Raw genomic sequence first — 27610 nt, forward strand, 5'->3', positions numbered from 1 at the left:
TTCAGGTATGATTTAGGTACCTTATTGTCAGGTAAGGATCAGATAGTTAGTAGGAAGTGGAAGGGGTGTACTTTCTTTTTCCTCAGGCCTGCAGAGCATGAAGCCATGTTGAATGAACACAGACATCCAGTTTGCTTACAGTGTTAAAATCCCTCCATTCTCCATCAGATGTGTTTGTCCAGCAGATTTACTGTCACACTCCGCCGGCTCCCAATGCCGCACCATTCAGAGGGTGTGTGTGTGTGTGTGTGTGTGTGTGTGTGTGTGTGTGTGTGTGTGTGTGTGTGTGTGTGTGTGTGTGATGAATAGTGGAAAACGTCCTGGATGTTTCACTCTGTTGTGTTTTTGTTGCGCTGGCGGCGAACCAGAAGCTTCAGGACTCTTCCTGCGTCCCAGAGACAGACAAGACAAACACAGCAGGTCAGACTTGTGTGTGTGTGTGTGTGTGTGTGTGTGTGTGTGTGTGTGTGTGTGTGTGTGTGTGTGTGTGTGTGTTCAGAGTCAGGCAGCACCTCAAACCCAACACACACTCCTTCATTTTCCTGTTTCAGTTAGATTCTAGAGCAGAAGAGAGGCCAGCAGCGTGAAATGTCTCTGTTGGACAAACCGTCCCACTTCCTGTCCCAGTTTGTCCCACAGCTGGCTCAGATAAATCTGCTGTTGCCATGGCGACACACTTCAGGGCAGAGGTCCGCTTCTTCTGGCCTTTCTGGCAGTTTGGTTGGCGGTGATTAAGTCCGGCTGCATGTTGCCTGTCCTGCAGGTGTGAGGAAGCGAGCGGGGACGATGCTGCGGACAGGAATCCGTCTTCTGGCGCTGGTGCTGTGTGTTTCAGCTGGTGGAGACTTTGACTGGACCAAGAATGAGAAAACCTCTTTCTACTACGGCACCTTCCCAACTGGTACGAACTGGTAGGATGGAGAAACATGAGAGTCATTTCTGTCTGGAAAATTTCAAAACCAACAATTGCAGAAAATTCAGATGAAATTTTTTTTGTTAGACCTGCTGCAATAATCAGTTAATCAATTAATCACATAATAAATTAAAACAAGCTCAATGATTTCCATTTGCATGATTTATTGGTTTTTCTCTTTCCACCAGACTGAACACAATAAAAGTGTTCAGTCTGGTTCGTTGGTCTCAGTCAGCAGAGGCTTCATCATTCATTTTATTTGTTGATTCTGTATTAATTTCATATTAATACAAAACACATTTAAAATGTCTTCCAGTTCCAGTTTATAATTTCAAGTGTATTGATCTTTGAGAATGTTTGTTATTATCACTATATTACTAGAAAATGGTCTCAAAAGAACAAGATTATTGTTTATCACAATAACTTCTGGGACGATTTATCGTGCAGCAGCTTCTGTTATTGTAACAGGCCAAATCTTTGTTTCATTATGTGTTTATTAGAGCAGGGCTGTCCAGACCTTTGGTTAGACTGGACAATATCAGAAGTTCTCGCTGACCAAAATTAAAAAAAGAAAGAAAGTGAATATAAGTTTTTTTTTTTGTACAAAATGAATTTTGTTAAGATTTAAAAATGATTTTGCACACTTTCTGTATGAAAAATTTCATCTGGTTTTCAAATTATTTTGGATTTGATTGAACAAATTTGTTCTGAGGATAAGAACAGGTTTGAGTAACTTCCTTTAAAAACGCTTTCTGTGTTTAGTCGAGTTTAAGGAATGAAATAAAAGCTGATTTGGCTGCAGCAAAGTTGGTTTTCCAGTGCAAATCTCTTGATAAACGTGTTTCTACTGATTATAAAAGCTTAGTTATAAAAAGGTGAATACTTTGAGTTCTGCTGAATATTTTCCATGGTAAGAAAATTATGTTGGTAATAATTTTACCCTGATCTCCATCTTCATCAGCCGAGTGGTTTCAGGATGTTCTGGGAGAAATATTCCAATCATCTCTCAGACATTTGGTCTTTTTTGATTGAAACTTTGGACTAAATCAGACCTGGGATCCTCTGTGTGTGTCTGGATTAATTTATATTTAATTCAGTTCCAGGAACCAAAACAGGAAGTGATGACTCAGCTAATTGGGGTCGTGAACCCGGACCAGAACATTTATTTGGTTTTCTCTAACAGCTGAAGTTTAACCTATTTTATTTGGAGCTCTAAAACTGTTGCTGTTATTTTTGATAATGTTTGAAACCTGCAGGTTTCTCCTGGGGAGTCGGCAGCTCAGCCTATCAGACCGAAGGAGCGTGGAATACAGACGGGAAAGGAATGAGCATCTGGGATGTTTTTGCTCATAAAAAAGGAAAAATCTCCTCAAATGAAACGGGAGACTCTTCATGTGAAGGCTACTACAAGTTCAAGGTGGGTACATGATTCTCCAAATGTTTCTTCTTATTATTTCTGAATTATGCAACATTAGTTCAGTTTTCAATGCTGCTAAATACCTTTAAAGATGTTGATGTTCAGGTAAATGTTCAGTCAGTTCTTTATGTCGAATGAAAACATTATTGTGATCAACACAAAACGCTGCAGATCCAAGAATGACACGAACTTCAAAACAGAAAAACAAAAAGCAACAGGAAACAGAGTCATGCTCAGAGGAAGGCCAGATGGACCAGAAATGTATTTACAGTGAATACAGAAATGCAGCTAATTTTCTCATTATGTCATCCATAACAGAAACAAACATTTAAAAGCAGCTTGAAAACATTCTTGGTTTGTTTTGGATCAGAAAATCAATGTGAAATGATGTTTTTTGTCTGTTTTTGTCTTTTAGGATGATATTAACCTGATGAAGGAGATGAAGCTCAGTCATTATCGCTTCTCTGTTTCCTGGCCGAGGATTTTACCCAGCGGGCTGAGAAGTAAAAACCCAGTTTGGCCACTTTACATGAAAATCAAACCATTTCTAAGACATTTCAGACGTTTTCCTAACTAATGGAAACCAAAACTTCTCCAATCAGCAGAATCGTTGGCGGCAGTTGAAGGTGATGAAAACTCAAATGCAGCAGGAGGATTTCCATTTTTGTTTACTTCCTGGTCTGTCCTTTGTCCCGCCCCCACATCCTTTCTGTCCAATGGGAGCAAAGATTGTCATGGCTTTGTTTACAAATTATAGTCCACTTGCAAAAAAAATGCACCAAAAGAAAACAATGAAGCGTACTTTTCTGGGCCAAAGGACTTTCCTGGTGTTAATACAGCCCAATCTGAAAAGTGTGGTGTGCATTTATAATTAGCTCTAGTATTTTGTAGATCCACCTCTGGCTGCAGGTAAATCTGTAGGTATTTCACTACTGGCTTCTCAGTTTGATTTAGGTCTGTACTTTGACTAGGCCATTTTAACCCCTGACTCTGCTTTGATCTGAACCATCCCATAATACCTGTTCAGACTGTGTTCAGACTGGTTGTCCCGTTGGAAGGTGAACCTTCGCCCCTGGCTCAGCTCTTCTGCAGCCTCCAGGGTTTCCTTCCATCCAGCTTCCCTGTCCCAGAGCATGATGCTGCCACCACCTTGTCCTGCTGTGGGAAGGTGTGTTTGTCACTCTGATCAGTTTGGAGGATCATGAACTGGAGAATCAAACAGAACTCAGACAGGACACCTTCACCTGTCATCACTTTGTCTGCAGACTGGAGAATATTCCAGAAATATGTTGGTTGTATTTTAAATACTTTAACGTTTTCCTTGTTTTTGGATGCGTTTGTTTGTTTTCTGACATGAAACTGCTTCGTTTGGTCAGTGAATGAAAATCCCTGTATTCCTGTATTAATGTATAAATGGCTGATGATGATGTAACTTCCTGCAGGTGAGCACGTTAACGAGAAAGGAATCAGGTATTACAGCGACCTGATCGATTTGCTCCTGGACAGTAAGATCACACCTGTGGTCACTCTGTACCACTGGGATCTACCTCAGGTGAGTTCTTCCCGCCTGTCAGACGCGTCGCGTGGGCGGAGCCTTGACCAGGATGTCGGCGTTCCCTCAGGTGCTGCAGGAGAAATATGGCGGCTGGCAGAACGCCAGCATGGTCGGCTACTTCAACGAATTCGCCAACTTGTGTTTTGAACGTTTTGGGAACAGAGTGAAGCACTGGATCACCTTCAACAACCCCTGGGTGAGTCGATGGTGCGTTCACTGGCCGTGGGAATGTCTGGCCTGGGATCTCACTGAGGGGTCTGCTTCTTTTCAGTCCATTTCTGTGGAAGGATACGAAACAGGGGAGCACGCCCCCGGACTGAGGACGAGGGGCAGCGGAGCTTACAAAGCGGCTCACCACATCATCAAGGTCAGTCTGGGTCCAGATCGCTCCAATGCCGATCTGGACCCATTATGACCCTGAACGCAACGCCGTGGGTTCAACCTGGAGGTTCAGCCGTTAGATCAGGATCTGGTTCTGATCCGACATGACGGCGACTAAAGAAAAGCTTTGAGTTTCAAACTGAAGCTGCTGATCTGTCTGTCAGGGTTTGATCGTTTAGAGTTTAGACTCCAAACCGAGTCGCTCTTAATTCGCTAAAACAAGATTCAGATTCAACTTGGACTTGTTCCATTAGACTTGAGTTTTGACTTGGCTCTTAATAATTTGGCTTGACTTGAACTTTGCCCCTTAGTGACTTGAGAATTAACTACTTGGCCCTGAATGACTTGAGACTTGATTTAGCCTGCAGTGACTTGAAACTTGACTTGGACTTGGAAAAAGTGACTTGTGAACATGTCTTTCTACTGAGCTGTGAAGTTGCCTCCTCACATGAGTATTTCAGACTCGGTGTTCAACCTTTAGGTTAAATTAGTAGCAGAAAGTGGAGCTTTGTGTTCAGCAGAAATAATTTGATCTAAACGTTTCATAATCAAACATATTTAGAAATGTCCAGGTATAAAAAACTATTTAAAATATTAACAGAATAATAAATACATCTTCGTTTTATTTTTTAGTAGTAACTGTCGGTACTTCCTGTTGACGCTCGTCTCTGTTTCCAGGCCCACGCTAAAGTCTGGCACACCTACGACATGAAGTGGAGGAGCAAGCAGAAAGGTGACGGAGTAAACCGACCCGACGGTTTGGCTCTGCGGTTCTGGTCAGTAGCTAACAGGTTTTCAGCTCGGCCCAGGTCTGATCGGGATCTCCCTGACCGCTGACTGGGGCGAACCGGTGGACGTGTCCAACCAGCGGGACGTCGAAGCAGCAGAGCGCTACATCCACTTCTACCTGGGCTGGTTCGCCACGCCGCTCTTCCATGGAGACTACCCAGCGGTCATGAAGGAATACATCGGTACCGTCACGCCCCGCTCCGTTTCCTCCAGCAGATACAGTCATGGCTACCTGACTGAGTTTTCAGCTAACAGGTTTTGGGTTTCCTTAGACGTTCCTCAGAAAATGGCCGACTGAACATTAACAGACATTAACACCATAGTGCCTGAATTTACATCCAGTTGTATGAAGAAAACTTGTTTCTGCTTTTAATCAGACGTTAAATAAATTAGTAGGCCTGCCACAAAAACACATTTTACTGGACGACAAATTACTGCGATAATGTTGTTTTGAGACCATTTTCAGGTAATATTATGGTAATAGCATAATAATGCAATAAATTCTAATGAGCCATTAACGCTGGAACAGGAAGACATTTTAAATGTCTAAAATAAACAAAACAGCAGAAACAACAAATAAAATGAATTATAAAGTCTCTGTAAACAAAATTGTTCTTCAAAAAAAGGTTTATTTGAGACCAAAGAACCAGACTGAAAACTTTTATCTTCCAGTTTTTGGTAGAAAGAGAAAAACGATAAATTATGCAAATGGAAATGATTGAATTTGTTTTAATTTATCATGCAATTAATTGATTTACTGCTTATTATGGCCTATAAATTTGAGATTCTAAACTTAAGCATTGCACCACCATTCCTGTAAATCAGCTATGATGCTAATTAGCACCACTGGGCATTTAAGGAATGAAGCAAACTTTTCACTCTTACCGTTTTTTTATTGATCCCTTTTTAGGTCAAACAGAATTTTAAAATTGAGTTAAAATATATATTTATTAAGCCGATTCAGTAGTGCACTACAGATCAAAGGTCAAAATGATTTAAAATAAACTGATTTTGACATTAAAAACGGGCATTTTAACCCTTTTGTGTAGAAAAGGGGTCCAACCGACCCCACACACGTAAAACTTGTATCATTTGCCTCAGTCCTCGCACGCACAAGGGTTAACAAAGGTTTGGACACTTTGAGCCTAAATTATTCTGATGGCCCTGACGGTCCGACTCATTCAGTGTCTGCAGCAGGAATCGGATTATTTTCACGTTTTTTCGATGCCAAAGTTAAACTCTTGGACATTAGAAAACCTGGAGAAGAACTGATCATCCCTGACTTCTGGATGTCCAGGCAGGAAGAGCGGCCAGCAGGGCCTGGGCGCGTCGCGGCTGCCCGTCTTCTCGCCTCAGGAGAAGAGCTACGTCCGAGGAACCGTCGACTTCCTGGGCCTCGGACATTACACCACCCGCTACGTCACCCAGAAGAACTACCCGTCCGGCTTCGGGGACAGTTACTTTGCAGATCGGGACCTGGCGGAGCTGGTGGACCCAAAGTGGCCCGACCCCGGTTCTGAGTGGCTCTACTCAGTTCCCTGGGGGTTCCGGAGATTGTTGAACTTTGTGAAGGTGAAGCAACAAAATCATCTGTTTCTTCTAACCAGCACATTGTAAATATGAACTGGTTTTACTGTTTGGACTTTGTTTCCTCTATTATCACCATCATAAAGTAGATTTTGTATGTTTTTAAAAATCTAAATCCAAAACCAGTTTTATGAACAGAAAATAGGATTTAACCCCAGAATGAATCTTAAAGGAACATTAGAATCTGCAGGATGATCATCTGTCAGGTCTCGGTTGGTTGGTTTGTAATTGGAGGAAAGAAGAACCGGATCAGGAGGTTCTGTGGTTCTGGATGGGTAGATCTAACCCTGAATTTTTCGTGTGATCTTACCGACAGGCCCAGTACGGAAACCCGATGATCTACGTGACGGAGAACGGCGTCTCGGAGAAGACGCTGTGCACCGACCTGTGTGATGACTGGAGGATGCAGTACTTCAGGGAATACATCAACGAGCTGCTGAAAGGTGACGGTTTCTCCTCTGTGTGGAACAGGAAGCTGGCTGGGTCGCCTCAACGTCTGTCTCTGTTTGGACCCTCAGCCGTTAGAGACGGCGTCAACGTGAAGGGTTACACCGCCTGGTCTCTGCTGGACGGCTTCGAGTGGGACGAAGGCTTCTCGGAGCGCTTCGGACTCTACTTCGTGGACTTCAGGAACAAGAACAAACCTCGCTTCCCAAAAGCTTCGGTCCAGTTCTACAAACGCATCATCAGCTCCAACGGCTTCCCCAGCCAGAGAGAGGTGAGGCCCAGCAGCGCAGCCGGCTCCAGAAGCAGCTGCTGACTCTGGTTCTCTGTTTGGTGCCTGCAGGTGGAGAGCTGGAAGAGGAAGGCTGTGGAGACGTGCTCCTCCAGCAACCAGCTGCTGGCTGCAGGTCAGTGGCATGAAAGGCCCAGGTAGAACCGGAGCATGCAGGAATGAAACACTTCCTGCTTGGGGAGGTTCTGAAGGTTCTGATTGGTGGGATGTATTAAAGTAGCAAAGTTCTTCCTTAATGTGATTAATTACATTGTTTATGTAATTATGTACATTGAAAATGTAATTAAGTAAATAAGTCTTTAATTAAACGGTTGTGCAGGAGGCTCCACTTCTGCTTTTTAAAGACGTACAATTGAGTAATTGTGCGTTTGTTTGAAGACTTTTTCACTGGGAGTGTAAATGTTGAGTTGGGGGGCGTGGCCAGCAGAATATTAGTGGATTTAAAGTGACAGAGACAATAAAACTGATCAGATTAAAAGCTCATTTTCTGAGAATGAATTTGTACTAAAAGAGTAATGAACATGCTTTATAGCCCACAGATCCATCCTAACCTGTTCAAGGAAGCAGAATAGGTCACTTTAAGTAGATTTAATCGCTGGTACTTTGGCTGGGCCTCACTACGTTTCTACAGGGTAAAAATTATACCTTAGATTTACGTCATATTACATTTTTTTGCTCTTATTGATTTGAAATCAATGACTTATCTGAGTTAACCAGTTAAAAATGGATTCTAGTTTCAGGAAACTGAAATATTGACTCCATTACAAGGTTGAATATACGATATTTATTCAGCTGTGGAGTTGATGACAACATAGAGTTGAAATGTCAGTGGAAAGGATCGGTACCAGCTATTCCTTTATCTGCTGCCCATGTTTAGGCAGACTGTGTTAAATAAAAACTTTCAAAGATTCAATCATCCTTTTTCTTATTTTGGCAGCACAGTGGCGCGGTTGGTAGCAAGAAGGTTCTGGGTTCGATTCCCAGCCCTGGTCTTTCTGCATGGAGTCTACATGTTCTCCCTGTGCATGCGTGGGTTTTCTCCGGGTTCTCCGGTTTCCTCCCACAGTCCAAAAACATGACTGTCAGGTTAATTGGCCTTTCCAAATTGTCCCTAGGTGTGAGTGTGTGTGCATGGTTGTGTGTCTCTGTGTTGACCTGCGGCCGCCTCTCGCCCGGAACGTTAGCTGGAGAGGCACCAGCACCTCCTGACCCCACTAAGGGACCAGGGTGTAAGAAAATGGATGGATGGCATTTAAGTGTGCAGATCCACAAAGTCACAAGTCCAAGTGTAAACACAATAAGACATGCATTATCTGCAGCATTGTTCATGAAAATGGCAGAACAGCATTCATAAACTAAAGAAAATATATATATAGTAGAGACACATAACATTCTACATCATTGCATTACAGAACAAGTACTTTAACTTTCAATACTTCAAGTTTTTTTTACAAACAAGCACTTTTACTACTTTTACTCAAGTAAAATGTTAGTTTGTATATTTGTGTCTGTTTCCTCCAGTTCAGTGTTTGAGTATTTTCTCTTTTGCTGGTTGCAGATCCACTGATTGGCCACATGGAGATGGTCACAGAGATCGTTGTTCCCACCGTCTGCACGCTCTGCATCCTCCTCAGCGCCGTCTTCTTCATGTTTCTGCTGCGCCGACGCCTCTGAGGAACGCCCAGGTTGCCTCGTCTGTTTCCATGGAAGCAGAGCTCAGCAGGAACCAATCAGAGCGGCGTCTTCCTGTTGACCGCCCTGCCTTTCTGTTCCAGTCGGGTCATCAATAAACAGTCAGAACAAGCAGAATATGATTATTAATCAATACATGATTAGTAAGCCTGGTTTACTGTTGAACTAAAATTGGACTGAACTGTTCAAACTGTTTCTGACTGGAACAAACAACCAGGCTGAACTTTATATTATGAGTTTCACCATATTTAAGCTTTTATTACCAGCTGTATTTCTAAATTTGATATAACAATAAAGTGGTTTAAATGTGCATAATAAGTCTGAGGAATATTTAGAGAGTTTGTGTAGTATATAAATGTAAGATTTTATTTATTTTTCATCAAACAGCTCATTTACCAGGTTCATGCACTCCTCTGCAGTAGGAGGGTTGGAAGGTTTCCAGAGTGTAATAATCACTTATTTTTCACTCGGTGAAAAAAAAATGAAACAGATTCACTCATGGAAAAAAAATATTCCCCTTCAGGTTTTAAACCTGACATAATAAAAATTTCTTAAAATTTATCAGCAGGTTCCAGAATAATTAAATCCAACCTGATGTGGACAAATTCAGCAGTCTGTAGGACAAGAATAATAAACGGTGACAGAATGAACTCTGAGGTCGGGTTTCGTAAGCCTGATGGTATTTTTAATTAGTTGGAGACCCTGGTAACCGCATTCATATATGCTGGGATTCATCTTCTGTCCTGGCATGTAACACCTGATGAATCCAGCGGGTGGCAGCAATGCTGCAGGCTTCTCATGTGAACTGCAGAAGAAGAAGGCGCATCAGTGGCGGGTCCTCTAGTTCTTTGGCGCTGTAGCTCATCAAAAGGTACGTTAAAGTTTTATTTCATTGAGTTTTAGTTCTCTCAAGGATCTTTTCCGGGTCAAGACTGAAAGTTGTATTAGTTTCAGATCTTCTCTGGCCGCCGCTGGTATTTATTTCACCTCATTTATCCGCAGTTTGTGTCTAAATTACTGTCACGTTCGGTTCAGCAGCCAAACAAAGACTACTTTTAACAACGTCCTGTCTACCGTATTGAGGCGAGTTATCAGAACTAACCCAAATATCGGCTCTGTGTCCGGTTAACACGTTAGTCTTTTTGTTTTGTTTATTTTTGTGTGTTTACCGCCTTCGTTGTTCTTCTGGGGACTCTCCAACGGTGTATTACCGCCCTCTACAGTGCAGGAAGGGAATTACAGTGTAAAACCTTGTTTTATTAGATGTGCGTTTTCTCTGGTTGAAACCAGAAGTTATTTGAGCTACTCAAAAATAACTGAAGCACATAAGATAACAATAAAATAAAAGATTAATAATATTATTTATTTATTTTAATTTAATCTTTATTTTACCGATATATATCCCTATGGAGATTTAAAAAAACTTTTTAAGGCAGTCCTGGCAAAGAGGCAGCAACAAATACAGCACAATCAAATAAAAACTTCTAAAATAAACAAAGCACATAAAATTAGACTACAAAACAAAACAATATAGATAAATAAAATATATTGAATAAAAGTATGAAATGTAGAAATAAACATTTTATGGAGTAAAGAAAAATGTAAAGATTCCAAAGAAATAATATATAAACTAAGCATATAAAAAAGAAAGAAAATAAATGTAAGAAAATTATTAAATAAATTATATAAAATAAAAAATAATACAATAAGTAAATGTAACAAACTATTTTTGTGGAAGTTATATAATAAAGAATATTTAAAATTAATAAATGAAGCACAAATAAGTAGTATAAAATAAAGATCAAACAGATAAATGAATAATGAAATATTTAAATATGTAAACCATTAATTAAAAGTATGTATAATATGTAAATTATATAAATGAAACTGGAGCGGCACAACATACAGAAAACTAGTTACTGAATATCGTGACTCCATATTCATCTGTTTTCCTCGTATTTCATCACTTTCTCATCACTGTTTTTCTAGCGTCTCCTCCATCCAACAGGTCAGATATACTATCGACTCAGTTTGTTTGCGTCATATTTATTCCAGATGGTTCCTAATACTGTGATTGAACATAAAAACCTGATTCAAAGCTGTAAATATTCGACTGTAGAGTTTAGCAGCTTAAATCTTAAAGTTGATGACAGATGCTTGTTTTCTCTCAGCATTCAGTCACCATGAATGACCAACAGGACGACGGGATGAGCGACTTGTCCAACTTGGAGGATGAAGCGTTCCCTCCTCTTCCTCCCCCTCTGTCCCCTGGAGCAGCTCAGTCGCAGGACGACCCGTTTGGAGAAGGTGAGAGTTCGTTTCTAAACATCAGCGGAGATAAACGTGACGATCTGGTGACGGCCACCTGTCGTTGTGCTGCAGCTGAGGAAGGCGAGGTGTCCAAGCTGGCTGACGTTCCGGCTGCCAAGAGGAAAGGAGTGAAGAGGCCGCAGCCGAAGCTGGACTCCCAGAGGTTCCCATCTTCATAACAGGTGGTTTTCCTCCGGTGGTTAATCCAGACGCTCATGATGTCGTTTCCTCTCAGGCTCATTTCAGACAGAGGATTGCCGGCTCTGCGGACCTTGTTCGCTAACGCTCGCTTTAAGGGCAAAGGTCACGAGGTGAGAAACAAGGTTTGATTAGTCATCATTGAGCTAAAAAATAAACATCTTAAAGGGCCAGTATCATGGAAAACAGACTTTTTGATCTTTCAATCATGTTGTAAAGTTTTTCCTTCATCAAAAACAAACCCGAGTGCTACTTTGATTCTGTCATGTTTGAGGAATCCTTTAATCTCCATGGCAACCATTCAGTTGCAAAACGCCTGGGTGGACCTAGCCCCGCCTTTGAGGCCTAGCTCCTCCCCCACTCAGCTCCTTCAGACTAGCCAGCAGCAGTTAGCAAACAGCTGCTGAGCTCATTACAGCAGCTGCTGCTCAGAGCAACGCTGGTAAAAACATTAAAGGGTTAATAGAGGAGCCATGTTGGGACGACTTCCTGGAGGCGGAGCTTCAGGAGGAGCTGGAGCTTTTAAAGAGACAGAGGCCCAATTTCAAGGCGCTAAATTACAAATTCAGTTTTTTATAACAGTTGAAGGTAACAGTTATGCTATAAAACATAGTTATTATAAAATACACAACACTACCCCTTTAAAATTCTCCATACCCAGCTGTTTTTTTTGGATCTAAAATGTCTCATCTATAAAAGGCTTTGTTCTTCTGATCACATGTTTAATTGAATCCTCTTTGCTTCTGCTGGGCGTCTGGACCGGCTCTTTGGCCAGGCGGAGGACCTGCGGCTGCTCATGCAGAAGATGGAGAACTGGGCCCACCGGCTCTTCCCCAAACTGCAGTTTGAAGATTTCATCGACAGGGTGGAGAAGCTCGGCAGCAAGAAGGAGGTTCAGGTGGGCTGAAGCAGGAAGGGAGAGGTCCTCTGTGCAGGACGGGTTCTAACGGGTTCCTCCTCTGCGCCGCAGACCTGCCTCAAACGGATCCGACTGGACATGCCCCTCACAGACGAAGACTTCATGGACAAACCAGGTGAGACGGACTGGACCTTCAGGGGCGTCACAGTGACTGATGTTCACTGGGCCAGATTTAAAAAGTGTCCAAACTTTTCTCATGTCTGTTTTACATATGAAAATCAGTCCATTTTAAATAGCTTTGACCTTTAACCCCTGATGGACTAGTGAAGCTAATTAGCTTCTACCTCCTTCACAGGAGATGTATAAATATTGTTGGCTGATGCATCTGCTTCTCATCATAATGTTGCTATTTGAAGTGCTCTGATGCCCTCTAGTGGTTGGAGTTTAAACTACATGCAGCTCATGGGCCGACAGCCAGAAACTGATAAACTCAGTAAATAATCTTAATTCTGAGCTAAAGTGTGCAATAAAATATATTTAGGCAAAATAATGTCGTCTATATAAGATATAATAAAACACATAACATGTGACCCCAATTCAAAGTTATTCCAAGTTTTATTGTTGGAAACACCAATGGCTGCTCAAAAATATATGTTGAAATTCAGAAACTGATTTCATTTTGCAAAAACACGGCAGGAGCTCATGATACTTTGCAGCCAATAAATTCATCTGCTTTTAGAAAACTAACAATGATAAAGCAATGGTTGTTCACAAACATTTTTAACTGTATTTTAAAGTTTTGTTTGAGCAAAAGCAGCATCAGTAAAATGTAAGATTGAACTCTGTTTCATTCCTCATGTGCCTAATGGTGCTAATTAGCATCACAGCTAATTAGCACCATAGCTAATTAGCAGCACTCTGGATCTGAGGTGATTTCTCTGTTTCCAGGAGCGGAGGAGCTGCCGGCTGGATTCCAGGATCCCGATCCGTTCATCAGCCAGCCCTCCTCTACCGATCCTCCAGGTCCGGTCCACTCCACCCCGGCTCTGGCTCCGGTTCCGGCTCCTCCCTCCCTGACTGAGGAGCAGTGCCGGCGGATGGAGCAGAACCGGCAGCGAGCGCTGGAGAGGCGACTGGCCCGGCAGCAGCAGACAGGTGAGACGGTTCCACCCAGAACCACTAGAGGGCGCTCAGAACCCGGCCGAAAAATGCTTCAGGAAGTTTTTCTGCTTCCTCAGATCCCTCAGCGCCCCAGGCTGACACGGCGCCCTCAACAGGAAGTGACCTCACAGCAGATCTCAACGGGTCTACTGAGCAGAACCAGAAGCCAGGAGAACATCTGGACCCGGATCCGTCCGGCAGCACAAAGACTCCTCCACCTGAGGTTTCTGAACCCGACTCTCCAGCAGAACTTCCTGCTGAGGATGAGAAAGAAAGGAGTCCAAGCTCCCAACCCTGAGGTGTGTCAAAACCTGGATCTCTGCAACAGAACCTTCTACCAGAACCAAACTACAGAACCTTACTGGTTCCTAAGCGGGAGCCTGAAAAACTTTAAAGCTGGATGTTTCTGTTCTGGTCCGGTTCTGGTCCAGGGCAGAAGAGTGGACTGTAACAGGTTCTGTTTTAATAGGAAACAACCAAAACGGGCCGGTTCTGTGTTCGAGTTATTTTAATATAAAAATGTCCGATAATAATAAACAGTTGATTTTAATGAAACCGGGTCAGAGTTCATGTTCTGATGGTGAACCAGAACATTTCTCCCAAAACGAGCTAAAAACAGTTCCCACATCCCATCTGCTGGTTTCTGTCGGTTCTGGACCGTTGGGTCAGAACCTCACGAGTCGCTCTGTGGCGGCTCGTCCTCTATGCCATGACGGTGCCGGCTCGCGCGGCGGCGTCTGGGTCCATCAGCGCCAGCTCCCGGATCTCCTCCAGCAGGGAGTACAGGTTGGGGGTTCTGCTCTGCCGGAACTCCCGCTCCTCCTTGGAGAGTTCGGGTCGGCGTGCCGCCTTCTCCTGCGCCTCCCCGGCCAGCCGCACCACCTCCTGCACCAGCTGGCTGCGGCGCGGCGAGCCGGGCCGCTGCGGCGCCGCGCCGAGGTGCGGCTGGTTGCTGATGACCTGCAGGGTCAGCGTGTCGGCGTGGCAGTTAGTGGACAGGACGGAGATCCGGACCTGGAGACGGGACGGAGAGAGTTCTGACCGTCTGGAATATAAAAGCTTTATTCCATTTTATTCCTAACAGTGAGTCTGAAGATACGCTTGACCTTTGACCCCAAGTCCCGTGTAGCTCATTATAATGAGCAATAGGAGATATCTGGCAATATTTTGCAATAACTATTACATCTTTTTTAGGTAACTGTGTCACAGCAATTACAGTCCTACACGCACAAAACCAGCTCTTGAAAAACGTTCCCATGTGTGAAACGTTTCTTCAGGACACCAGACGCACTAAGCAGCTCGAGCTGCAGATGGTAACCATGGTTTCACATTTATTGAACCAACTGGAGGAAATATTAAAACTATCAATCCTGACAGGAAGGACAGTTTTGTGGAGCTTAAACATTAATTGGAATTTATTGTGACAATAATAAATTAAAACTCTTATAAGAAATTCAACATGATAAATACGATAAACGCCCAGCTCTACTGCCAGACAGACTGGATGAACTTCAAACCCAAAAACAGACTCCAGCCAGAGTTTCACTGATCTTATCCCCTACTCCAGCATGTCTCCTCGGCCTTCTAACCAAACAACCAGACAGATTTAAAGAGGAGCAGCAAAAGCAAATGAGGCGGATTAGCAGCAGATGGTGTCATCCAGGATGTTACTGTGGAAGATCAGATATTGAGCTGTTAGCATGTTAAGTCAGAGGCCTCTTTAGAGTCGCTGCAACACTGACTGCTACTGGAGATAATCAACAGGAGCTGCGTTTCCATTGACCATATATTTGTACAACCATTTCAAAAGTGAAGTTGCTTAATGGAAACAGACCAACTTTGAAACCAATTTTTTGATTAAAAGGTTTTGGCGCCAGGATCATCAGAGCTTTAACTGCGTTTGGTGTTGCATTTTAAAAAAGGTCAAAACCTGGAAAGACCCCCTGCTGTTGGGTCAGCGTAGCGCCTCTTTGCTCAGATGAAGGTGTTTCTGTCGGCTCACCGTGATGTGGTCAAACAGCCTGAAGGTGGCGCTGCCACGGCCAGACATGGTGGTGATGTGGTCCGAGTGGCGGCGAACGGAGCCGCTCTGCCACTCACAGGTACCGTCGGGGCCAGCCGCCACCACCAGGCCCTCCTTGTTCCTCATGTAGACGGGACCCTTCACTCCGTACCTGTAAAAACAGCAGCACACCTGCAGTCAGAGCTCCGCTGTGGGGGCCGTTTTAAAGTCAGTCTAAAGTAACAGCAATAATATCACTTATTTAGAACCTGCTGCGAGTAAAAAAAAGTTTTTTAAAGTGAAGTTTTCACCCTGTTACTCATTCATAAATATCACAGTTTCAAAGTAAGTATTTAGTTAGCAAGCTAAATATTTGGTATGCTAACTAGTTAGCTTGAAGCTAAATAATTGACTCTAAAATAAATATTTTGATAGCAAGTTACATATTTAGTTTCAAGCTAAATGTTTGGCTTGCAACTAAATATTTTTATTTAGCAAGATAAATATTTAGATTGATAACTACATGCAAAGCAAGTTAAGCATTTAGTTTGATACTAAATATTTAGCCTGCTAGCTACATAGTTAGCTTGGAACTAAATTTTTAGCTAGCAACCTATATGTACTATATTTAACTTGTTTACTACATATTCAGCTAGCAAATTAAATATTTAGTTTGGAACTGACATAAATGAATGAATAATGTGAAAAATGAATCCCAGATGAAACAGTGAAGTGAAATCTGTAAAATTTAGTCCATTTCATTCGGTGGGACCCAACTTGACAGAAGTCATGCTACCAGGAAAAAAGTTCCTGAGGCTTTAAACCTAGGAACATTGAACTAAGTGTCCAGCATGGCGGTGGCAGAATCATGCTGAGAAAATGTTCTGCTGTCTCTGGAACAGCAGACCAATGGAGGAAGACGTCCCGTTCCTTACTCTGGAATGAAGACCAGCACGCCGTTGTCCCTGATGGAGTAGATGATGGCGTCGGCCACACAGCGCGGGTCCGTCTCCGGGTCGCGCTCTTTGAAGAAGAGGCACTGGAAGAGTCCGGTGGAAAGGTTCTGGGCCCGCTGGGCCGCCTGCCGACATCACATCAACTCAGACAACATTCAGGAAGCACAGAACCGCCCCGACCCAACAAGCCGCTCACCCGGTTCCTGCTGTTGATGTGCTCTGCAAGCTCCTCCATGTCTTTGTTGCCGGCCGGCGGTTTGCCAGACTCCGCCCCCCGCTCCAGCTGCAGCGCGGCGGTCAGCAGGCGGTGCACCACCATGTCGGCGTAGCGGCGGATCGGGGAGGTGAAGTGAGTGTAGCGGTCCAGAGCCAGACCTGATGGGCAGAAATGAGCCAATCAGGAAGAGCCAAGCAAACTGCTTCCTGAAGACCATCAGCAACTGGTCTGCTGTAGTGGTAGAACTGGTTTACGAAGCGGAATGACTGGTTTACCATAGTGGTAGAACTGGTCCTCAGGCTGAGCACCAGTGGAGAAGTACAAGGCCTGGGACATGGCCTGGGTGGCCATCATTCTGAGGAGCCTGTTCACCAGCGGGTCCTCGGGGTCCACGGCTCGGTCCAGAGAGTCGGCCAAGGCCTTGTTGGTCCTGCAGGAGCAGAGTCAGAACTCAGGCCGGATGGACGGATGAACATCCATCAAACTCCTCCTTTGCTGCTGGTCTCCACCTCCAGACAGGTGGTGAGCCGGCAGACGGGTGGGGAGCGGACCAGAACCCACCTGGTGTCGATGGAGAACCCCGCGGCCCGGGCCGTGTCCACCAGCTGGCTGAACAGCTCCTGGCGTGGCGGCGGGTGACGCCTCAGCAGGGCCTGGTAGGGGAAGGCCTCCTGGATCTTGCGCGCCACCCAGTGGTTGGCGTAGATCATGCACTCTGCCACGGTCTCATGGACCTCCAGGGGCTGGCGAGGAACCAGCGCCGTGATGTTCTTGTCCTGGTCCAGCTGGGCTCGGACCTGTGGAGGAGGAACGAGCAACGTGTGATCCACCAGGACAGAACCGGATCGTTCTTCTTCTGCTGGAGAAAAACTGATTAACGTTCAAAATGATCTCAATGAAGGTTGACCTTCTGCTGCTGGGTTTAAACCAGAATCATTTCAGGTTGATGCTTCACCAGAAGTCCTCAACCTGGAGGTACATTTCTGATTTATATAGTTTTTTGTTTATTGTTTTTGAAATTCACACATTACATTCACTGCTTCTGTCCTCCATGGCTGGAAAAACAGAGCAACAGATGCACCGCCACCCGGTGGTGACACTCAGTATTACAACTCAATTTAACACGAACCTATCAATAAACAAAACAATGTGATCACAAATCATTTTATCAGTTTGTTGCAAGTTGGATTCATGTTGATGTGTATTTTGAGTTAAAAACAAAATATATAATTGATTATATAATATACATAAGAAATGTATTTAATCAGAAATCTCATGACCCCCCAAGGAGAGAAACCCAGCAGAAACGTCCGTTTACCTCCACTCCCTCCAGCTCCAGCGCTCCTCCTCGGTCCCTCTGAGCCCGCAGGTGTCTGGCGATGTGCGTCAGCGTCTCCAGCGCCTGGATGAGCTCGCTCAGCTTGGCGTCCCGCTCCTCCGGGTCGAGCCGGGCCAGCTCAGGAACCTGGGCCTCCTCCCCGTTCAGCAGCGCCTGGGCCAGCTCGTAGTGCAGCTGGTAGGAGGAGCGGATCAGGGTCCGGCCGAACCACACCTTGGTGACGGCCAGGCTCTGAGCGTCCAGCTCCCACATGACGCTCATGGCGTACCTGGAAACCAGAGGACGGCGTTGGGACTGATGGAGTCGGCGGTGAGCAGAGAAGCAGGGAGAACCGACCTGTCGACCCCGCCCAGCAGGGAGCAAAGGTCAGCGCTGAGGACGGCAGGCAGCATGTCGTAGCGGCGGTCCGCCAGGTAGTAGGTGGTGGCTCTAAGAGGGAAACATGAACACAACTCATCCACAAAACTGAATTTTTGAACCATATTTATTCATACAACATAATAAGGATGTAAACGGTAACCAGACGGGAACCCAAAAATTATACTAAAGTAAGAGCAGCACTGCTTAGCATAGTTTAAAAAGTAGCCAAGAAATTACCTGAGTAAGAGTAAAAAAGTATTTGTTAAAGTCTGAGTGACTGATCAAATTATAAATAATTTAAAATTTACATCAGACAGATTACAAAGTGGAAATTTGAGTATTTCAAGGATCAAAATAAATTTATATAAATAAAAAAATGAGAAATATTTTTCAAATCAATTTCTTTAAATAAAAAACTTCTGAAACTTTAACAAAACTTCAGGAGTTTGTGTGGTGAACGAGTGATCGCTGTGTTAGATTAGCTGCTGTTAGCTAATCATGCCGCCGGTTCCGGAGTCCTACCTGGACCGGGCCTCCAGGTCGGTGAGCGATCCCTCCCTGACGAAGTGCGTGACGTCGGCGATGTGGACGCCCAGCTCCAGGAGCTTCCCGCCGGCCAGGCGCCGCACCGACAGCGTGTCGTCCACGTCCTCGCAGCCCTGCGGGTCGATGCTGAACACCAGGTGGGTCTGCCTCAGGTCCCGGCGCGCCGCCGCCTCGGCCGGATCCGCCGCCCACGGTTTCTCCGGGGAATTCACCGGCATCTCCCTGAGCTGCCACACCACAGGGAAACATCCCGCTCAGATCGATGGCGCCCGGTCAGCAGCTGACCGCCGGTTCCGATCTCCACCTGGGCTTCGGAGAACGGCGGCACGTGGATGCAGTTCTCTATCAGGACCGTCTGGACCTCCGTCTCCAGCTCCCCGGCCCGGCCCAGAACCCGCACGCTGTGTCCGTTGGGATAGAGTGACGTGCTGGGCCACGAGTCGATCCGAACCACCACCCTGTGGTCCTGCAGGGGAACCGAACCGGACGGCTTCAACGACCAGAACCGGCTGATTTCAGAACCCAAATCCCAACATTTACACCGGAGCTTCCTTCCTGTATACACAACCAGCTTTAATCACTAATGGTTTCTTTTTCTTACTGGGCTGACATGACCTTTGACCTTTAACTTAGTCTATACAGTCTGGGATGTAGCTGAACCTGCTGGAGCTCCACTCCGCTTAGATTAGGATTAAATAACTAGAGTGAAACAAGAATTAAATCTGGATTTAATCCAGAATAAAACTAGGATTAAAACCAAAAAATAAAACAAAAAGAAAACCATAAATTAATGACGTTTGAACCAATTTAAACCAGGACTAAACCAGAATTAAGCTGGAATAAAACTAGAATTAAATACTAAATAAAACATGACAACTAGGATTAAAGCTGGATTTAAACATCAATACAACCATAATTTCACTGCGACTAAACCAGAACTAAACTTAATAATTAGATTGATAATATCAGAATAAAACCAGGATTAGACTAGGATTAAAACTCAGTAACAAAACAATAATAAATCCAGGGCTAATCCCAGGTTTAAAACTGGTTTTAACACCAAAATTAAACCAGAATAAAAGGTTTTGTCGCTATGGTAACAGGCATAACGAGCAGATATTTTCTGGTTCTGTAAGCGGACCGGACCTGCAGCGCGTCGGCCTGCTGGGTGCTGATCCGGACCTTGGGGATCCGGCGGTCCCAGGGAACGGCCAGGACGCGCTGGGCGGCCCGGCTCTGGGCCTGCGCCGCGTCCCGGGGGGGAAAGGTCACCACGTAGTCCCTCCAGTTCCTCTGCAGGATCCCCACAACGCGACCTGCCGGGGTCAGAGGTCAGAACCCACACAGACCCACACGGCCGGCCCGGCAGAACCCCCCCACCTGTCGGCATGGGCTTGGTCTCGTCATCCCCGCTCCGCTCGTCCGCCGGCCCCTCGCTCAGAGCCGTGACCTTCCCTCGCCACTCGGCCTTGGGCAGCAGCTCCACCGCCACCAGGTCGCCGTGCACGGCCCGGTTCCGGCTCTTAGAACCCTCCACCAGCACGCCGGCGCTCAGGTCTGAGGCAGGAGGAGAGGAGGGGTGACCTCAGAGCTTCACCTGGAGGAACTCACCTGACCTCAGCGACCTTCACCTGGGCTCTTGGAGGACAAACCGTCGCTGGTGACGAAGGCTTCGTTCTGAGCGCGGTGTTTGCTCACGTTCAGGGTTCCCTGCAGGACAAATGGTCCAATCAGGAGCTCCATCAGCACATCCTGGACCAGAATACCTGCAGGTCCAGACCTGGACGAAGCGTCCGGACTTGATCCCGGCCTCCAGAACCTGAGCAGGTAAATGTTCTGGAAACTCCCTCTGTGAGCCGTCGGCCTCCTTCTCCTGCAGCGCCTGGCGGACGGATCCGTACAGATCCTGGGCGGCCTGCAGAGCCGGCCAGAAGCTCTGCAGGTACTCCTGAAAATTAAGAAAGTGGAGGTGAGCGTTGCACCTGGGTGGTTGCTATGGCGACCGGGCAACCCCACCTGGACGCCGATGACGTAGACTCCGGAGTTGAGGCTGCTGAACCGGGACACGGAGTCCAGGTCCTCAGTGATCATCACCAGGTTCATCATCCCAGCCAGGTGGTTGTAGTACCACACAGCGGCGGCGTACACACACCTACACACACACACACACACTATTAGCAGTAGCTAACACCATTAGCAGGAGCTAACACCATTAGCAGTAGCTAACGCCACTGGCTGGAGCCAGCTCTAATAGCTGGAGCTATCGCCATTACCTGAAGCTAATGCCGTTATGTAGAGCTAACTATATTAGCTATCGCTAACACCATTAGCACAAGCTTACATTAAGTCATCGTGGATCCCTTTAAGTTGGACTTAAACCTTTTATTCTATAATCCTACACTGTGTTTACAGTAAATTCTGACCTGAACAGGTTGCTGGTTCTGGGGTCACCTGGGGGTCACCTGGGAGGACTCACCTGGTCTGCCATTTCTCCTGGCTCTCTCCTTTCTCTCGGGGGCAGTAGGAGAACTCCTGGAACTCGTTAGCAAACAGGACGCAGTCATGCCGCGGGTCTTTCAGCAGGTTCCTCAGACGGTTGTAGAACCTGCAGAGGAGCAGAACTCTGCCATGTTTCAGGTTCTTCTAATAAAAAATAACAGATTTTAGCCAAAAAACCTTCCATCAACAAGCTACAGCTCCCCCTGGTGGAACCTGGAAAATGACATTTGGCACACATTTTTTCCTTCCACTCAACTTTCTAGGAAAATATTCTTGGATACCGAACTCAGATTCTATTTGTCGATCAGGGGGAGACATTCTGGGTGAATCTGGGGCCAGAGGAGGTCAAAGGTCACCGCTGCACGCTGTTCTGGACTGAACCTGCAGCTCCCTCACCTAACAGCACATTAATGATGCAACATTTCCCTCCACCAAGTCAGCAGAAACCAGAACCAAACCGCAGTGGAAGTGCGGGTCAGGCAGGGTTCCTTATTAACGGCTTCCTGCGGGTCACAGCTGAGTCAGCAGAACCGGGTCTAATGAGGCCGACCCGGCTCGCTCCTGCAGAGTTCTGCAGGGATAGAAAAGGTGATCAAGGAGCAGCGCTGCGCAGAAGGCGAGGCTGCTGAGTCAGTGGGAGTTATGGAGGTTTGGGCTGGTTCTGGTTCTGGTTCGGTTCTCCTACCTGCGGCCCTTGCTGTGCAGAGCTTGACAGGCCGTCTGCGTGAACACGACCCCCTGCAGCTCCACCAGCTCCAGAACCTCCAGGTAGTTCAGCACCACCTCGGCGTCCGGAACCACGTAGTGGGTTAGGTCTCCAGGCAGAACTTTACCATCTGGGTCAGAAAAAAACATCACAGATCTAAAATAAACTGGAGAAAATAATAAAAACTTGATGTGGATCAGAGAAAAGCCTGACGTTATCGTTGGTTGGTGGTTCTGGACTCCTCTGACAGGCTGCCTGTATGTGAGGCTGCAGATTCTGTGGTTTGTTTTCAGGGTCAGCAGGAGGTCCGGTTCATGGTTTAATCTTTAAATGGAAGGATGTTTGTTGGATGATTGATGAATATTGGATGTTGGATGGATGGTTGTTGGATGGATGGATGGTTGTTGGATGTTGGATGGATGGTTGTTGGATGGATGGATGGTTGTTGGATGTTGGATGGATGGGTGTTGGATGGATGGATGGTTGTTGGATGTTGGATGGATGGTTGTTGGATGGATGGATGGTTGTTGGATGTTGGATGGATGGGTGTTGGATGTTGGATGGATGGTTGTTGGATGTTGGATGGATGGTTGTTGGATGTTGGATGGATGGTTGTTGGATGGATGGGTGTTGGATGGATGGTTGTTGGATGGATGGTTGTTGGATGTTGGATGGATGGGTGTTGGATGTTGGATGGATGGTTGTTGGATGTTGGATGGATGGGTGTTGGATGGATGGTTGTTGGATGTTGGATGGATGGGTGTTGGATGGATGGATGGTTGTTGGATGTTGGATGGATGGTTGTTGGATGTTGGATGGATGGTTGTTGGATGTTGGATGGATGGGTGTTGGATGGATGGATGGTTGTTGGATGTTGGATGGATGGGTGTTGGATGGATGGTTGTTGGATGGATGGGTGTTGGATGTTGGATGGATGGTTGTTGGATGTTGGATGGATGGGTGTTGGATGGATGGTTGTTGGATGTTGGATGGATGGGTGTTGGATGGATGGTTGTTGGATGGATGGGTGTTGGATGTTGGATGGATGGTTGTTGGATGTTGGATGGATGGGTGTTGGATGTTGGATGGATGGGTGTTGGATGGATGGTTGTTGGATGTTGGATGGATGGTTGTTGGATGTTGGATGGATGGTTGTTGGATGTTGGATGGATGGTTGTTGGATGGATGGGTGTTGGATGGATGGTTGTTGGATGTTGGATGGATGGGTGTTGGATGGATGGATGGTTGTTGGATGTTGGATGGATGGGTGTTGGATGGATGCCTCTAAATGGATCTAGAACTCTGAGGAAAACTTTCTGACTGATCGATAAACTTACTTATTGATTTCATTCGAACAGGAAATTTGATTTGACATTTTTGTCCGTCTAGTTTTGGTTCCGGTCCGGACTGTGGGTCTTATCCTACGGACCAGACCAGAGATGTCCTACATGCCGTAGTGAACCCGGGCCTCCAGCAGAACCGAGCTCCCGCGGACCTCACCGTTCTCGCAGCCCGCCTGGCACAGCGCGCTGAAGCAGGGGACCCGCTCCCGCAGGTAGTGCTCCCGAACCACCCGAACCTTCCGGCCTCGGCTGCTCTTCAGGTGCAGAACCTTCTCGGTCTTGATCATCCTGAGGACTCCGCTGCGGAGCCGCGGCTCAACCAGGAACTCTCACATGTAAACAAGTCCGAATCTGGCGGACTCCAGGCAGGAAGAGCGTCATGATGTCATGACGCTCTACGCGTTCTGCTGCATTCAAGTGCTGTCGGATTGTCGGTCTTCCGAGTACGAACACTTGATCTCTGGTCTTTAGAAACAAAACATAATTAAAATAATAATTTTAAAAAAGTGAAATATTTGAATAATTTTTTGGAAAAAAAAAGAAGTATTTTTAATGTTTGCCATATCTTATAAAATGCATGTACCAAAGTAAAATATTTTGATTTTAATAATTGATTCCACTGATCAAATTTGTTGAGAAAATCCATCGCCATGTTGGAAATTTCTTTCTTTTTCTTCTTCTTCTTCTTCTTCTTCTTCTTCTTCTTCTTTTATCTTACAGGAACGCCGTTTCCTTGGGTGTGATGTTAAATACATTCCCGAGTTCCGAGGTAACTGGAATGCAGCGTGTTTTCCCAATAAATACAATGTTGCTCATTTAGGGCAACTACTGTTTATGATTGACTAAAGTTGCATTAGCTAACTTAGTCCGTGTACTACGGACCTGTAAGGCCGACTTTGCTTTTCAAAATGGCTGCTCCTGGCATCAACAGCAGAAAACTTGATTGAAATGTTGATTTTACAAGGCACACAAGTAAGAGATTGTCTGAAGTCAATGCAGAGTCTGCAGGTCTAAACTGTTAGTAATATTAGTTTGTGGAAAGTAAAGCTTGAAATTATGTTTGTAAAAGGCAGCGTATCATATTTATTTACGTCGCCATGTTGAAATCCCGTAATTGTCTGTAGATGGGAAGAAGGTGGCATAAATTTCCGCCAAAAAACAAAACAAAACATAATTTATTGGATTAATCTCATAAATGTTCTGCAAAAAACATGGAAATGTCTGAGTTATAAAAGTTGTAAATTTCCTAGAAGAACGGGGAAAAATAAGGGGAATTTTGATCTTGGTAAAATTAAAATTTGCAAGAAAAAAATTTGAAATTTTTAGATTAATTTTCTAGAAAAAATTATGGAATTTTCTGAGTTTCAAAAGTCAAGCATATTTGACTTTTGTCAACTTTCGAAGTTTTTTCTGAAAAATTTCTGAGCTTCATCAAAATTTCAAATTTTTTTCTTGTAATTTTTATTTTATTTTTTGAGCTCAGAAATGTTCTTGTTTTTTCTAGAAGATTTCTGAGATTTATCTCAGAAAATATATTTTTTTCTATCTACCCTAATATACCGTCGTAATTATCAGACGCTTTAGCAAAAATAAATAGAAAACCCAGCTTTCCCGAAACTCACTGAACGCAGCATCGGTTCTTTGACGGCAGGGTGTCCTCTTGGCGCCTCTGCTGGTCTTTGGCTGCGTCGCCTGCAGACGCTGCAGTGGGTTGAGGGAAGCGGGAGTGAATCCTCTTGGTCCGCCCGCTGATCTTCGGCTCCGCCGCGCAGAGAAGCTGCGGCGGAGCTCAGAGTCAAGTTGGAAACTGCAGCGATGCTGAGGACTTTGGTGCCGCTTCAGGACCGACTTGTTCTGGGGAAAACCTTCATCTGAGAGGAGCCGCCGCCCGCCGCTGTCAGACCCAACTTTGTTCTGGACCGAACTCGCTGCAGGTAAGCTGGCGAAGCAGAACCAGGAGCTTGTTTTGTTGTTTTAACGCGATTTGGACTCATGTTGGAAGCAAACCGGGACCAGAACCAGCAGAGTGGAGGCACTTTTAACTTAAGCTGATATTTTTTGTTTTATATAAATATATACACAGAGCTTTATTTCTATTTGTAGTACTTTAATTAATTAATAATCTTGTAGCAGAGAAATTAATGAATAAAACTAAAAGGCGGTTATTAAAAGTTTGACACATTTCCAGTTTATTGAACGTCCTGCAGCGGTTTGCTCTGAGCGCTCCTATCGGTTCGGTCCGGTCCGGTCCCAGTCCGCGCTCATATTCTGGTGTTTTAATCAAGCAGCAGGTCAGGCTGATCGCCGCTGCTGCTGTTTCCATCGATGCCCTGAAGCGGGCTTCGTTCTGCCGCCAGCAGGGGGCGCCGCACAGCAGCACGCAGGTCCACTCCTGCAGGTGATCCCGCCGCCGCTCGTGTGTGCGGGTCTGAAGGCCGCATCCAGTTAGCGGAGTAATTTAAGCTGCGGGCTGAGCGCCACTTAGCGCACTGCAGCCATGTGTCACCGAGACATTTGTCACAAATGTGGCCTTGCAATAAAAGTAATGCAGCTGCTGATGCTTCCTGAGCTCTTACTTTAATTAAATTGTTTTTAAGAGGATGCACTGAAGCGCTGCTGCTGCTGCTGCTGCTGGGTCAACAGATCAGCTTCAAAAATCATCTCAGGGACAAAAGTTTCCCTCAACCTGCGGAGGTTCTGGAGGAATCTGGACCTTTAATTCACTGCGTGATTCCTGGTTGGCTTTGAATTACTGTAACAAGTAAATAAGGAAGTTATGAAGAACTACATTTCTAAATGAAACAAATTAATCTAAATGAAAAAAATTCTAGAAAAAAAACCTTGGAAATGAGTTTCATTTTTCCACTTTGTAAGCTTGTTTTTTTTCTCAAATATTTTTAGATTAATCCAAATTTTTCTTAGGTTTTTCCTGCATGTTTTTTTTTTACTTTTGGAGCTCAGAAATTACCTTGTTCAGATTAACCTAAAAATGTAAGTATTTTCAAACTCAGAAATTTGCGGGGGGGGGGGGGGGGGTTCTAGAAAACTTCTGAGATTAATCTCAAAGTTTCAGAGTTTTTTGACAGAATTTTATAAATTTTTTCTGTCCATATTTTGCCATAGCGTGCCGTTGTAAGAGGCTCCTCTGATTGGTTTGTTGAGATTTGATCTGAATGATCTCTCTCTGGTTTAAACTGTTTACATGTTTCTGTTCCTCTCTGTGGTTCCAGTCAATAATTGCTTCAACCACCAGCCTGAACTTTGATGCTCTTTTTCTGAATTTGAGGAAAAATCAGATAGAATTCAGTGTAAATTCAGCTTTGATGCTAACATGCACCTCTAGGCATTTAAGGAACGAAGCAAACTTTTCAGCCTTGCTGTTATTCTGCTGATGCTGTTTTTTGTCAAGCTGTAAAACTGAGTTAAAATACAAACACTTGCTTATATTTGTGCCACAATCTGTTTATTCCTTCATGTTATGCCACATATTTATTGTTTTGTAGCTGAAAATGAATCGGATCGAGTCAGAGTCAGAACCGGCAGGTAGAGTGGTGAACGGTGCGGTTCCTCTGATCTGGTTTGAGCGGCAGACTGTGCCTGACTGCAGCCAGACGTACAACGTTTAGGCAGGAAGGAGAAACGTCTGCTCGCGTTTGAAGTGAAAAAGAAGAAATGATCGATTAAAGGAAGCCGAGGCGTTCTCTGATGTTTTCCAGAATCTCACCTGAATTGAACCAGGAGTCTGCCGCTGCCCCTCGTTAGCAGCTAGGGCTCACTTTCATCTCCGATCATCAGAACTGTGGCCCGGTTGGTTCTGGGTCGCAGTCTGAGAGCCGCACTGTGAGCCCCTGGTTCCTGTCTGCTGGACCTTTTCAAACTGGGAATCCTCCGGATCAATATGTGTGATCAGCTGATCAGTCAGGGAATGTTTACCAACCAACAAACCGACCCGTGAAAACAACCAGAACCAGAACAAACCGGACTCACCTGCGACCCAGCAACATCTAAACCAAAATCCTGCTGCCATTTTGATTTTAGAGAGAA

At 45.1% G+C, this 27610-nt stretch overlaps 4 protein-coding genes across 5 annotated transcripts in view; 3 read left to right on the forward strand and 1 right to left on the reverse strand.

Annotated features, from left to right (window-relative positions):
* The first annotated feature begins 504 nt into the window (after positions 1 to 504).
* lctla (lactase-like a) lies at positions 505 to 9388 on the forward strand. The gene is made up of 13 exons (XM_014967993.2): positions 505 to 901; positions 2170 to 2330; positions 2746 to 2833; positions 3773 to 3882; positions 3953 to 4081; positions 4157 to 4252; positions 4945 to 4999; positions 5076 to 5237; positions 6353 to 6627; positions 6959 to 7085; positions 7161 to 7360; positions 7430 to 7493; positions 8937 to 9388. The coding sequence occupies exons 1-13, from the start codon at positions 787 to 789 to the stop codon at positions 9050 to 9052; spliced, it is 1698 nt and encodes a 565-aa protein (XP_014823479.2). The 5' UTR covers positions 505 to 786; the 3' UTR covers positions 9053 to 9388.
* Positions 9389 to 9832: 444 nt separating this feature from the next.
* tipin (timeless interacting protein) lies at positions 9833 to 14153 on the forward strand. 2 transcript variants are annotated; one of them, XM_014967998.2, is made up of 8 exons: positions 9833 to 9941; positions 11242 to 11377; positions 11453 to 11543; positions 11616 to 11691; positions 12354 to 12476; positions 12549 to 12612; positions 13386 to 13592; positions 13676 to 14040. In XM_014967998.2, the coding sequence occupies exons 2-8, from the start codon at positions 11254 to 11256 to the stop codon at positions 13894 to 13896; spliced, it is 906 nt and encodes a 301-aa protein (XP_014823484.2). In that variant the 5' UTR covers positions 9833 to 9941; positions 11242 to 11253; the 3' UTR covers positions 13897 to 14040. The 2 variants fall into 2 exon arrangements, with proteins under 2 accessions (XP_014823484.2, XP_087860668.1); XM_088004542.1 differs by having other exon boundaries at positions 13386 to 14153.
* dis3l (DIS3 like exosome 3'-5' exoribonuclease) lies at positions 14089 to 23943 on the reverse strand. The gene is made up of 18 exons (XM_014967991.2): positions 23724 to 23943; positions 22203 to 22353; positions 21495 to 21623; positions 21035 to 21170; positions 20799 to 20966; positions 20650 to 20728; positions 20399 to 20575; positions 20165 to 20334; positions 19323 to 19484; positions 18995 to 19245; positions 18449 to 18541; positions 18092 to 18380; positions 17335 to 17570; positions 17049 to 17203; positions 16753 to 16931; positions 16536 to 16681; positions 15601 to 15772; positions 14089 to 14612 (listed from the first exon to the last, which is right to left on the reverse strand). The coding sequence occupies exons 1-18, from the start codon at positions 23851 to 23853 to the stop codon at positions 14301 to 14303; spliced, it is 3135 nt and encodes a 1044-aa protein (XP_014823477.2). The 5' UTR covers positions 23854 to 23943; the 3' UTR covers positions 14089 to 14300.
* A 1105-nt stretch (positions 23944 to 25048) lies between these two features.
* The window catches only part of LOC106909694 (multiple epidermal growth factor-like domains protein 11), a 102247-nt gene continuing 99685 nt past the window's right edge, over positions 25049 to 27610 (forward strand). Inside the window, exon 1 of the mRNA XM_088004544.1 lies at positions 25049 to 25500. The gene's annotated coding sequence lies outside the window, so the exon portion shown is untranslated. The remainder of the gene's footprint in view (positions 25501 to 27610) is intronic.

This window comes from Poecilia mexicana, unplaced genomic scaffold (assembly GCF_051168715.1).
Source record: "Poecilia mexicana isolate PSO_F unplaced genomic scaffold, ASM5116871v1 scaffold_3, whole genome shotgun sequence".
NCBI classification, from domain to species: Eukaryota; Metazoa; Chordata; class Actinopteri; order Cyprinodontiformes; family Poeciliidae; genus Poecilia; species Poecilia mexicana.

What these genes read in the sequence shown, in the direction of transcription:
- lctla (XM_014967993.2), top strand. Translation starts at nt 787, where the DNA reads ATGCTGCGGACAGGAATCCGTCTTCTGGCGCTGGTGCTGTGTGTTTCA. An exon ending in TTTACCCAGCGGGCTGAGAA is followed by an intron (nt 2,834 to 3,772) that starts GTAAAAACCCAG and finishes AACTTCCTGCAG; the next exon opens with GTGAGCACGTTAACGAGAAA. An exon ending in GGTCATGAAGGAATACATCG is followed by an intron (nt 5,238 to 6,352) that starts GTACCGTCACGC and finishes CTGGATGTCCAG; the next exon opens with GCAGGAAGAGCGGCCAGCAG.
- dis3l (XM_014967991.2), bottom strand. Translation starts at nt 23,853, where the DNA reads ATGATCAAGACCGAGAAGGTTCTGCACCTGAAGAGCAGCCGAGGCCGG. An exon ending in GTGCTGGTCTTCATTCCAGA is followed by an intron (nt 15,773 to 16,535) that starts GTAAGGAACGGG and finishes CTGTTTTTACAG; the next exon opens with GTACGGAGTGAAGGGTCCCG. An exon ending in GGCTGTTTGACCACATCACG is followed by an intron (nt 14,613 to 15,600) that starts GTGAGCCGACAG and finishes TCCCGTCTCCAG; the next exon opens with GTCCGGATCTCCGTCCTGTC.
- tipin (XM_088004542.1), top strand. Translation starts at nt 11,254, where the DNA reads ATGAATGACCAACAGGACGACGGGATGAGCGACTTGTCCAACTTGGAG. An exon ending in CCGAAGCTGGACTCCCAGAG is followed by an intron (nt 11,544 to 11,615) that starts GTTCCCATCTTC and finishes GTTTCCTCTCAG; the next exon opens with GCTCATTTCAGACAGAGGAT. An exon ending in TTAAGGGCAAAGGTCACGAG is followed by an intron (nt 11,692 to 12,353) that starts GTGAGAAACAAG and finishes CTCTTTGGCCAG; the next exon opens with GCGGAGGACCTGCGGCTGCT.